Genomic DNA, 13,257 nt, shown 5'->3' with positions numbered 1-13,257 from the left:
TGAGGGATTCCTGCTGTAGGGTGTTGCAATACGTTCATGATTCGCTTATAGTGGGTGGCTTGAGTGACAGAAGCATACACCCGAGTAAGGGGGTTGTCGCATATGGGATAAAAGGGGACTTGGTACTTTAATGCTATGGTTGGGTTTTACCTTAATGATCTTTAGTAGTTGCAGATGCTTGCTAGAGTTCCAATCATAAGTGCATATGATCCAAGAAGAGAAAGTATGTTAGCTTATGCCTCTCCCTCATATGAAATTGCAATGACGACTACTGGTCTTGTTAACAATTGCCTAGGACAATTCCGCACACCGATCCATCATTATTCCACACTCGCTATTTATAATATTTAGTAATATATTCTAACTTTATGATAACATCACCTACTTTTATACTTTAGCTCTCCGATCATGCAAAGTTATCCTCTTCATACCCACAACGTAGTTTTATTTCTCGTTTCTAGTTGGAAGCAAACGTTCGGTGCACGTAGAGTCGTATTGGTGGCAGATAGGACTTGAGAGAATATTGATCTTACCTTTAGCTCCTTGTGGGTTCGACACTCCATACTTATCACTTCCACCATTGGGAATTGCTACGATGATTCCCTGCACTTGGGGATTATCAGGTACGTGGACGACACTCTCCCCTCTCATTGCTATGCATCACCATGATCTTGCGTGTGCGTAGGAAAATTTTGAAATTACTATGTTCCCCAACAAATCTGATGTTTCATAAGTTACACGATTTAAATTGGAGAACCAGCCATGCATTGGGTGGTTAGTGGAGATATTTGCCAACCAACTAAAAATTAGGTCTGACAATACTATGTCTCATTGAGGCAGATTTTTTCCAACAACAAGCGATATGGTTGTTGTGATTTCTTTAGTCTTGAATTAGGTATTGTGAGTGTGTAGGCAACATGAATGTATGTGCATTACATAAGTTATGTCAGTTATTGTGGGTGCTTAGTTCCATATTTTTTCCACCAGTAGTCGGTATCTTCCATTTCAAATGTCAGTGAACATCACTTCTTCTAAAAAGCAATTCCCGAATAGGAAAAAACTTGAAACCCTTATTTTTGTTATTCTTTCCTCAAGAAAAAACCCACCCTTATACTTTGTACTCAACATCTCTACGATGAAAACATAGTTATACATTTTTTGGAGTGAAATGCATAATAAGTCCCTAAACTATTCTTGGGGTATCAAGTAGGTCCTTGAACTTTCAAAATCGTCATCTAGGTCTTCAAAATGCAATTTGTGGGTCATTCATGCCCTTTATCTTTTTATGACCGCATATGATTGGATAGATGGTGTCGTGGACTTGTGACACATAGGAGATGATGGACTTGGTGACAAACATTCCACCAAAACTTGTCAAGGTCTTTGCAAAAGAGCCCCTCGATATTTTATGGTGGTTGAATAGTGTCATCTGATTCGTTGCCCCCTTATTTTCTTCTCCTTCTCTTCGTGTTCTTCCTCCTTACAGTAGCCTCATGCATGGACGGTAGCTTTAGCATGTCTGGGAGCTTGATTTCTCCCACCTTCGGCCCCATGGCTACTTCAGCTCTTCATCTCTTCACTTGCCGCTCAAGGACAATGTTGCAAATCATCTCCAAATAGGATATGAGTTCGGGTCTGGTGTTCTTCAATGGCCTAAATCAAAAGGTCAGAAACTTGTTTTCTCTTCTCTTCTGCTTCAAATCACTCAGTTTGTTGCTCCCTTTGATATGAAATTTGATTTCGCCAAAGAGGGGGGGGATTGATCCTGCCATAGCATTTTCCTAAACGTTTGAGTATTTTGGAGTCGGTGTTGGATTATGGTACTGACGTTCCTCAAGAGAAGATTGATTTCTAGTCTCATCACCATGAAAACAAATGTCTTGTTGATGTATCTCTATGGAAAACACGTCATCGCTGGTTTCTACATGCACGCGAAAATCATCACCATCATCATCAGAAAAGAGCGTATACAAGCATCTAGACCAGCAAAGCAACTCGCAACATCAAAACCTTAAAAATCATAATTCCTAGACAACAAGACCAAATCCTATATCAAATCACACGAGAAAAAAAATAGGTTAGAGCTAACCTTAATGTTGGGACAGATCCCTAGTGCGGCGTCATCCTACATGATTGCCATTGTTGCTCATTTGTTTGCCCATGTCGTCGCCTCTGAATCCCCACATCGAGGAAAAAAATAATTTAGGGGGGGGGGTGGGCAGGGAGGAGAAAAGGAATGTGAGTGAAAATTCATATTATATATGTTTTCACGTTTTTATATACAAAGTACTAGAGGGATCGAGACAGGTTAGAACCTGAACCACTCACTAACTCACTTCGAGATACTCCTGTACGATGGCTATTTCAAATGTTCAAGCTTGCCATCATTCGCTACACTTTTTTTTACCATGGCTAAGGTTAGATGTAGAAATAAGGTCACACTTCACCACACTTAGATAATCTTGCCATATTTTTCCGAGTCAATGACATGTGGGGTCTAATTTGCATGAAAAAGTCCTTTTACAAGTGTGGCGACAACCCAAACAGAAGGCTAACTCGATCAAACATGCTTAACTAGTGGAAGTATGTCAATCAAACACGCCCATATCACACCTTCGAAATAGCCTAGGATAAAATTCAGTATTTTTTTTTACATGTTTACACGATTGAATGGAAGTCGTTCGCCACTGCTCCCGTGCTGCGTCCTCGCCGGCCGATCTCAGATCAACGTCAGGGATTGCACCTAGTAGCGCCTCTTAGATCTGGCACCCAGTGGAAGTGAAAACCTCCCCTAACCCTCATCGCTCCCTCGATCTCCTCCCGTCCAAAAATGTGGCGCCGCCACCTCCTCCGCCGCCTCCTACCATCTCCGGCCACGGCCGGCACCCCCTCCCCGTTGGTTCGCCACCTCTCCACGACACCCACCCCCTCCTCCACCACCGATACCACCTCCATCGCCTCCTCCCTCGCCGCCGCGGTCACCAAGCTCTCATCCACCCCGGCCCCCGCCACCTCCCCGGACGCCTACTTCTCCCTCCACTTCTCCGACGTCCGCCCTACCAACGCGCTCCTCGCCGAGACGCTCTCCCTCTCCCCTCCCGCCACCTCGCGCGCCGCCGCTGACCTCTTCCGCTTCCTCGTCCGCCGCTCGCTCCACCCCTCCGACGGTGCTCTCGCTCTCGTCGTCCGTCACCTCGCCCGCCGCCGCGACTTTCCTGCCGTCCGCACGCTCCTTCAGGAGTTCCCCTCCGCGCTAGGGCCAGACACAGTCGACGCCTACCTCTTTCATCTGGCGAGAGCTGGGCGCGCCACGGACGCGCTCAAGGTGTTCGACGAATTGCCTGGGGAGCTTCGCACCCGTGGGGCGCTCACTTCGCTGGTCTCCTCCCTCTCGTCCGAGGGCTTCCCACAGCTTGCAGAGCGTGCTGTCAAGAAGATCGCTCATGAGATCTTCCCGGATGACAATATTTGCACTTTGCTGGTATCTGGTTATGCTGATGCTGGTAAGCTTGACCATGCGCTAAGGCTGATCGGTGAGACACGAAATGGTGGGTTCCAGCCAGGTTTGGATGCCTACAATGCTGTTCTTGATTGTGTCTGCCGTCTCTGCCGCAAGAAAGACCCGTTAAGGATGCCTGTAGAGGCAGAGAAGTTCTTAGTTGACATGGAGGCCAATGGCATTCCCCGGGATGCGGGAACGTTCCGGGTGCTGATAAAAAATCTCTGTAAGATTCGCAGGACTGAGGATGCAATGAACCTGTTCCGACAAATGGGCGAGTGGGGATGCTCGCCAGATGCTGACACATATCTTGTGCTTATCAAGAGCTTGTACCAGGCTGCCAGGATCTCTGAAGGGGATGAATTGATGATTTGGATGCGGTCTGCAGGTTTTGGAGATAAACTCGATAGGAAGGCGTATTATGGATTCATCAAGGTTTTATGTGGGATTGAGAGGGTTGAGCATGCTGTCAAGGTGTTCCGCCTGATGAAAGGATACGGGCATGCACCTGGAACGAAATCATATAGCCTGCTGATTGAGAAGCTGGCTAGTCATAATTTAGGGGATCGTTCAAATGCACTGTTCAGGGAGGCAGTAGCGCGTGGGATTACCGTGACACCAGGAGTCTATAAGATTGACAAGAGGTATGTGAAAGAGAAGAAGGAGAAGAAGGTGAAGAAAAAGCTGACTTTACCGGAGAAGAAGATATTAAAGAGCAAGCGGCTGTACAAGCTCAAAATGAGCTTTGTCAAGAAGCCTAAGCGGCGAATGAGGGCTTGAGCAGACTTGGGGGTAATTTTCATACTCATGCTATTTTTCCACTGATAACATTTATGTTCTTTGCTTCAGAATTTGCTTAGGTGGACTGTTTCGGATACGAGACCGTCATTTTATGTTGGCTGTTTTAACCAGTAGCATATCCTACATCAGTGCACTTAAATGTAGGAACGCGCAGAACTCTGCTTTTAAAGGAGCTGATATGCCGGTTTGGAACTTCATGGAATCTTACACTTCGTACCATTCCACTTAAAGATGGTCAAAACTCAAGATATTAGTCTATACAGAAAATGTTGGTGTAGGTATCCATAAGATGGAACACTGGGTGTCGGATAGGCTGTTAAATCGATAAATTCCACCTTCATCTATGTGAGAAACGAGAAGGAAGTTTGCGAAATGAGAAATTTTGGCTAGGGCGGTAGGACTAAATTTTCTTGAGTGGGATTGCTCAACTCGCTACAAAGTTATTAAGTCAGTTGATTGGTCATGGATTCCCAATCGCTGATAGTTAAACGAGTTAGAGTTGGACTGAGAAATTGAGGTATCTAAGTTGACTTCTCATTTTATTTTTCTTTCATGCCTGCTATTTGTGGTCTGGGGTGCTTCATTTTTCCCTGTAAAAGCGGAAAGAACAACTCATAAAGCACTTCTATGGCCTGATTTTCGACAACCCACTACACTAATGACCATAGTGCCTTAGTGCTTCAAGACTTGTGGAATGTAGGCTTGGGGGCAAGCAGAGAGCACAAAAGAACAAATCATCTTTGTTTCTTTAGTGCATCCAAACAGTTGCACTCAGGTGCAGTTACAGAGTTAAGATACTTTAATGGAAACAAGTTGTGCTTAAAACCAAGAATCATGGATGTAACTTTTGCTAGGACTGGATAATGGTAGGTACAGCGAAGAATCGTGGATGTACTTTCTGCAAGTCCACAGTGAAGTGCAGAAAGGCTAGTAAAGTTGCTTAAATATTCTTTACCCAACGTTATCATGCCTCTTCCTTCCACAGGACTGACTACACTGATGACTCTTCGTTAGACAATATTATCAAGTCATACTCCTTTTCTTTTGCCTGCAGTCCAGTCTGTTTCAGGATAGCATAATGTCAACACTCTGTCGACAGAGTTACAGTAGTGTGCTTAGGATGTGTGTACTTTCCACTGAAAAATTATAATAGTTGATGTGCTCCACACTAGGCCGCTTCATTAATTTACTATCCTTGCTAGTGTGGTATCTCTTTCCTACATGGATATCTAGAGTTGGTCGTCGTTTGTGGAGACGATCTTATCTCTTTCAAGATAGGAAATGCTCATGTTAATTGGAAAACAATAAATATTGGCATAGTGAAATTTGAATAAACAGTTGCTGTTAATTTTTATTTTTGGAACTTCCTGCGCATATCCCTGCAAATATGTTAGTAATGGTTTGTCCCCTACTTACAGTTCGGTCGGAGCGGATGATCGTGGGAGGGGAAGCATCGGACGAAGCCTACCTGCAGTTTAGAAGAGCGGAAAATTGGTGTCCGTGAGTTGTGCCCGCCGTTGCGAACGGCTAACAAACAACATTACCTTTCCGATCTGAGGGCTTCATACAAGCTTGCTCTTTTTTGTTGATGGATTGCTGAATCTATGTTGATGTTCCCTGCAAATGTCGCAGCAGAAATAATGCACGTTTTACCTGTTAGTTCATTATGAGAAGTAGCTTCTGGGTTCTTATGAAGCAACTATCTGTAGCTGATATCCTTTAAGCAACGGTTTTGTAGCTGATAATCACCTCTCTTAAGGATGCTTAGCGCCTCTTCTTTCCAGTAAGTAAGCCCGAATGCTGAACTTCAACGGGCTCCAGGACCTTCTACATATATGCTTGATAGGTGTGCGTCACATCAGGATTTAGGTCTGGGCAAATTTCCTTTTCTGAGATTTCCACCGGACAGGTAAAATCCTGTGCATTTGTCTACCTGGCTTCGCTGTGGAGGCCGGCCACTTTGGTTAGCGTGCGCTGGCGCCTCTTTTTGCGAGTTCTTATCTTATAGGTCATTCTTGGATCAAGCTCACACCATGATAGAAGGGAGATAACAAAAACAATGGAATCCCGGGACCCCGTCGCCCCCTTTGTCTTTACTGGCATAGTTTGATGCACACCAGTAAGTGCTCCGGTGAGAGCCAACCGAAAAAGTTGCGTCCAAAGGACGGGCAAATCATGAAAGATTTTGTCAATCTTTCATGACATCTTCTAAGGGGTAGTACAACATTCGTTTCAGCGACAATTAATATGGGATGGAGGGAGTAAAATTTGACCGGACAACATTGAGTTCAGAGGACCGTCGCCGACTACCCAAATAGTCAAAAATTGGCGTCTGTTACTGGAATTGTCCCAAGCTTCTTCTAGATCACCAGACGAAGAATCATGTTGCTTATGTAAGTCTAGTCTAGATAGCTGGTCATCTAGGTTAGGGGAAAGAAATGATTAGCTCTTTCTTTTTATAACCCAAAAATCCGTGGACGGAGACGGACAGCGCACCAACCTTGGACCATGCCCGTCCATTGTTTCAAGGAACGCCTTACTTTCGCTCTCCCGATAAATATCAGCGGTTAGCACACAAGGTAGTGAACAGTGACGGTGATGGGAACTTGATTTGGCCCAAAACTATTGAGGAAACAGAAGCTCGGATCCCTCCAACCGATGCAATCCCTCTCGTCAGAAATGGAACTTGTGCACCCACTTGACCCGCATTGGCCGATTCTCCCCTGTCCTGTTGCCCTGACTGGGCGATGGCGATCGTCGCCGTTCGGTTGTTGGGCTCCCCGAATTGGGCATCTTGGGTGTTTTTGCGTGGTGTGGCGCCCTTCTTCTCTACCGTTCCTTGCTAATAAGCCAGCAAGCGGACCGCCCGTGCAGCAATTATTCGGAGCTGTAATAAACTCCTCAGCTGTAATAAACTCGGAGAGGTGTGGGTATGAACGCAAGGCTTGAGAATGACACGCATGTCCATTTCACCGTCTCAGGGTTTGGAGGCTGGGACAGCGAGAGAGGCATTTGTAAGCTTGTTTGGTTTGGGCAAAGCCGCAGGATAATGCTAGGTTACAGCATCTCTAACGTGAACTCTCAAACCGTCCGCATACATTCGGGCCACTCGCTCCGAACGTGTTCTGCCATCCAAGGCGTTCTGTATCGGTCCGCTCGGCGGTTCAGACGTGTTTTTCCCGCAAACTGTAGACAAACTGGTGTATGTGTGGGGAGGGGGGGGGGGGGGGCGTCCGGACCGCTACTCCAGCGACGAGGAGGACCAGAAACAACAGCAACAGCTGAAGCGGCGCCCGCGGCTCCTCATGGAGGCGGCTTTGACGGATGAACAATTCGTCCGTCAAATGGGGATCATGACGGAGTGCTCGCTCCGTCAGATGGGCCTGGCGCCAACCATCGCCGGCGCGGGTCAAGGAGGAGTAACCAAACCCGTCGCGCTACGGCGTGAAGATGGAGCCGACCTCCCCACCACGGCAGGTTGATAGTTGATACAGCCATTTTGCATCATGTTTTTCTACTGTTATTTATAATGGTTTGCATTATTATTTCACTTTATGAAGCAATTCTAATGCCTTTTCCCTCCTATTCTGCAAGTTCCATATGAAGAGGGAGATTGCCGGCAGCTGGAGTTCTAGACCTGAAAAAGCTACTGCAAAGATAGATATTCTCCGGAGCTCCAAATGACCTGAAAATTTACCCAGAATTGTTTTGGAATTAATAACAACTATTGACAGAAGAAATACCAGGAGGGGACCCACCTGAGAGTCACGAGCTCAGGTTGCCCCCCTCCCAAGGGGCGCGTCGGGTGAGCTCGTGACCCCACCAGCAGGCCTTCGGGGCCCTTCTTCTCCTATATGATACTATTTGCCCTAGAAAAATCAGAAGAAGATTTTTGGAATGAAGCGTCACCGTCTCGAGGCGAAACCTGGGCAGGAGCACTTTTGCTCCCCAGTGGAGCGATTTCGTCAGCGATACTTCCCTCCGGGAGGGGGAAATCGAAGTTATCGACATCACCAACGATCCTCTCGTCGTGGGAGGACCAATCTTCATTAACATCTTCACCAGCACCATCTCATCTCAAACCCTAGTTCATCTCTTGTATTCAATCTTTGTCCCAGAACCTCAGAATGGTACGTGTGGGTTGCTAGTAGTGTTGATTATATCTTGTAGTTGATGCTAGTTTGTTTATTTGGTGGAAGATTATATGTTCAGATCCTTAAGCATATTCAATACACTTCTGATCTTGAACATGGATATGATTTGTGAATAGTTGCTTTTGTTCTTAGGACATCGGAGAAGTCATGTTATAAGTAATCATGTGAAGTTGGCATTCGTTCATATTTTGATGATATGTATGTCGTTCTTCCTTTAGTGGTGTCATGTGAATGTCGACTACTTGAAACTTCACCATACTTGGGCCTAAGGGAAGGCATTGGGGAGTAATAAGTAGATGATGGGTTGCGAGAGTGACAGAAGTTTAAACCCTAGTTTATGTGTTATTCTGCAAGAGCTGATTTGGATCCATATGTTTCGTGCTATGATTAGATTTATCTTAATTATTCTTTTATAGTTGCGGATGCTTGCGAGAGGTGGTAATCATAATATTGTTCAAGTAAGAACAACACCCTAGCACCGGTCCACCCACATATCAAATTATCAAAGTATTGAATGTAAATCAACTAAACATGATCAACGTGACTAGACGAGAATTCTCATGTGTCCTCGAGAACGCTTTGCTTACTATTGATACGTCTCCATCGTATCTATAATTTTTGATTATTTAATGCCAATATTCTACAACTTGCATATACTTTTGGCAATTTTTTATATTATTTTTGGGACTAACATATTGATCCAGTGCCAAGTGTCAGTTCCTGTTTGTTGCATGTTTTTTATTTCGCGGAAAATCCATATCAAACGAAGTCTAAACGCGACAAAAATTTACGGAGATTTTTTTGGAATATATGTGATTTTTGGGAAGCGGAATCAACGCGAGACGATGCCCGAGTGCCCCACAAGCCCTAGGGGCGTGCCCCCTACCCAGGGCGCACCTGGCAGGCTTGTGGCCGCCCCAAAGGTCGGTTGGAGGTGTCCTTCGGCCGCAAGGAAGCTTATATCTGGATAAAAATCATGTTAAAATTTCATCCAAATCGGAGTTACGGATCTCCGCGAATTTAAGAAACGGTGAAAGGCCAGAAAACAAAACATGAAACAGAAAAGAAACAGAGAGATAGATCCACTCTCGGAGGGACTCCCGCCCCTCCGCCGCCATGGAGGCCATGGACCAGAGGGGAAACCCTCCTCCCATCTAGGGGGGAGGTCAAGGAAGAAGAAGAATGAAGGGGGCTCTCTCCCGGTGGCGCCGGAACGCCGCCGGGGCCATCATTGTGACGGCGATCTACACCAACAACTTCGCCGCCGTTGATGCCTGCTAGAACTACGTCGGTATTTCCCCAAAGAGGAAGGGATGATGCAGCACAGCGACGGTAGGTATTTCCCTCAGTGATGAGACCAAGGTTATCGAACCAGTAGGAGAACCAAGCAACACTACGTAAACAACACCTGCACACAAATAACAAATACTCGCAACCCGACGTGTTAAAGGGGTTGTCAATCCCTTTCGGGTAACGGCGCCAGAAATTGGCAGAAGGATGGGATAAAGCTGTAATAGATTGATAGATCGAACGCCAAATAAAATAAAGTGCAGCAATGTATTTTTGTATTTTTGGTTTAATAGATCTAAAAATAAGAGCAAAGGAAAATGGACGGCAAAGGCAAATATAATAAACAAGATACCCCAGGGCCGTAGGTTTCACTAGTGGCTTCTCTCGAAAAAATAGCAAACGGTGGGTAAACAAATTACTGTTGGGCAATTGATAGAACTTCAAATAATCATGATGATATCCAGGCAATGATCATTATATAGGCATCACGTCCAAGATTAGTAGAGCGACTCCTGCCTGCATCTACCACTATTACTCCACACATCGACTGCTATCCAGCATGCATCTAGTGTATTAAGTTCATGGAGAAACGGAGTAATGCAATAAGAACGATGACATGATGTAGACAAGATCTATTTATGTAGAAATAGACCCCATCTTGTTATCCTTAATAGCAACGATACATACGTGTCGTTTCCCTTTCTGTCACTGGGATCAAGCACCGTAAGATCGAACCCATTACAAAGCACCTCTTCCCATTGCAAGATAAATAGATCAAGTTGGCCAAACAAAACCCAAATATCGGATAAGAAATATGAGGCTATAAGCAATCATGCATATAATATATCAAAGAAGACTCAAATAACTTTCATGGATAAAAAGATAGATCTGATCATAAACTCAAAGTTCATCCGATCCCAACAAACACATCGCAAAAAGAATTACATCATATGGATCTCCAAGAGACCATTGTATTGAGAATCAAACGAGAGAGAGGAAGCCATCTAGCTACTAACTACGGACCCGTAGGTCTACAAAGAACTGCTCACGCATCATCGGAGAGGCACCAATGGACATGATGCACCCCTCCGTGATCGAGTCTAGATTGGATCTGGTGGTTCTGGACTTGCGGCGGCAGGAATTGATTTTCGTCGACTCCCCTAGAGTTTCTGGAATATTGGGGTATTTATAGAGCAAAGAGGCGGTTCAGGGGGCACCCGAGGTGGGCACAACCCACTTGGGCGCGCCTGGACCTCCAGGCGCGCCCTGGTGGGTTGTGGTCCCCTCGGAGCACCCCCCAGGTGCTTCTCCGGCCCACTGGATGTCTTCTGGTCCAAAAAAATCCACAAAAAGTTTCGCTGCGTTTGGACTCCGTTTGGTATTGATTTCCTGCGATGTAAAAAACATGTAGAAAACAACAACTGGCACTTGGCACCATGTCAATAGGTTAGTACCAAAAAATGATATAAAATGACTATAAAATGATTGTAAAACATCCAAGAATGATAATTTAACAGCATGGAACAATAAAAAATTATAGATACGTTGGAGACATATCAGCATCCCCAAGCTTAATTCCTGCTCGTCCTCGAGTAGGTAAATGATAAAAATAGAATTTTTGATGTGGAATGCTGCCTAACATGTCATCTCATATTCTTTTCTTTATAGCATGGAAATTTGGACTTTTATATGGTTCAAAGCAATAGTCTAGTTTTGACATGATAACTTAAATACTCAAGCATATCAACAAGCAACCATGTCTTTCAAAATATCAACACTAAAATAAGTTATCCCTAGCCCATCATGCTCAATCATTGATCCATTCATGAAACACACTCGCATATTAGCTACACCCAATGCTCAAGTACGATCATAGTGCCCCCTAGTTGGTGCTTTATAAGAGAAGATGGATACTCAAATTAAAAATAAAAATTGCATAAAGTAAAAGAAAGGCCCTTCGCTGAGGGAAGTAGGGATTTGTAGAGGTGCTAGAGCTCAAAGCGAAAAACATAGAGATAAAAACATTTTGGGAGGTATGCTTTTCCCACCAACGAAAACGACTTAGAGTTCCCAACACTTTCCATGCTAGATATATCATAGGCGGTTCCCAAACAAAAAATAAAGTTTATTCCTTTGTCCACCATACTTTCACTTTCCATGGCTAACCGTATCCACGGGTGCCCTCCATACTAACACTTTCCAAGGAATTTATTATTTGACAACATAAAGTAAATTCATTTTCCATTTCGGGACTGGGCATCCCTAATACCTTTGCCTTACTCTCGTGCAATGACAAGTGAATAAACACTCATCGTGAGAATAACACATCTAGCATGGAAAATATTAGCCACCCCTCACCGCCTCGCGAGCGGTACGAACACACAAAAGAGAAATTTATTTTGAAAATTAGAGATGGCACATACAAATTTGCTTAGAATGGCAAAAGAATACCACATATAGGTAGGTATAGTGGACTCATGTGGCAAACCTGGTTTAAAGGATTTTGGATGCGCAAGTATTGATCATACTTAGTGCAAAATGAAGGCTAGCAAAAGATTGAGAAGCGACCAACCAAGAAACGAATAATCTCATAAGCGAGCATTAAGCATAATTAACACCGAATAATGCACCACAAGTAGGATGTAATTTCATTGCATAACTATTGACTTTCGTGCTTGCATAGGGAATCACAAACCTTAACACCAATATTCTTACTAAAGCATAATTACCCATCAACATGACTCACATATCACATCATCATATCTCAAAACTATTACAAGGAATCAAGTTTATTTTGTCCAATGATCTTCATGAAAGTTTTTATTATATCCTTATCGGATATCTATCACTTTGGAACTAATTTTCATGTGTTGCTTTTGATAAGGTCAAACAAATATAACTGAAGATCATGAGCATAATATTTCTTTCTCTCAAATTAATTTAAGTGAAGCAAGAGGGAATTTCTTTAAAAAATACTAAAGCACACCGTGCTCAAGAAGATATAAGTGAAGCACTAGCGCAATTCCATAGCTCATAAAGATTTAAGTGAAACATACAGAGCAATTCTAACAAGTCATGGCATAATTTTGGCTCTCTCAAATAGGTGTGTCCAGCAAATATTCAAGACTTAAAATAAAAAGCAAAACAAGCAAAGACTCATATCATACAAGACGCTCCAAGCAAAACTCATAGTATGTGATGAATAAAAATATAGCTTCGAGTAAAATACCGATGGTCGTTAGAAGAAAGAGGGGATGCCACTCGGGGCATCCCCAAGCTTAGTTGCTTGCTTCTCTTTGGATAATAGCTTGGGATTCCATGGGCATCCCCAAGCTTAGGCTCTTCTTACTCCTTATTCCTTCATCCATCATAACATCACCAAAAACTTGAAAACTTCAATCACACAAAACTCAACAAAACCTTCGTGAGATCCGTTAGTATAAGAAAGCAAATCACTACTATAAGTACTGTAGCAAACCAATTCATATTTTATTCTTGCATTATATCTACTGT

The 13,257-nt window shown here is 44.0% G+C and overlaps 1 protein-coding gene across 1 annotated transcript; it reads left to right on the top strand.

Moving 5' to 3' along the window:
- Positions 1 to 2,751: 2,751 nt before the first annotated feature.
- LOC109786366 (small ribosomal subunit protein mL104 (rPPR9)) lies at positions 2,752 to 6,045 on the top strand. The gene is made up of 2 exons (XM_020344939.4): positions 2,752 to 4,291; positions 5,719 to 6,045. Exon 1 carries the CDS (start codon positions 2,831 to 2,833, stop codon positions 4,277 to 4,279), a length of 1,449 nt encoding a protein of 482 aa, XP_020200528.1. The 5' UTR covers positions 2,752 to 2,830; the 3' UTR covers positions 4,280 to 4,291; positions 5,719 to 6,045.
- The last annotated feature ends 7,212 nt before the right edge of the window (positions 6,046 to 13,257 follow it).

The sequence above is a fragment of the Aegilops tauschii genome, chromosome 2 (genome assembly GCF_002575655.3).
Source record: "Aegilops tauschii subsp. strangulata cultivar AL8/78 chromosome 2, Aet v6.0, whole genome shotgun sequence".
NCBI classification, from domain to species: domain Eukaryota; kingdom Viridiplantae; phylum Streptophyta; class Magnoliopsida; order Poales; family Poaceae; genus Aegilops; species Aegilops tauschii.
Note: the sequence above shows the minus strand (reverse complement) of the source record. Positions and strands in the feature narration are given on the sequence as shown.

Bases quoted from the DNA above. Each gene is read 5' to 3' on its own strand.
- LOC109786366 (XM_020344939.4), top strand. From the start codon at position 2,831: ATGTGGCGCCGCCACCTCCTCCGCCGCCTCCTACCATCTCCGGCCACG.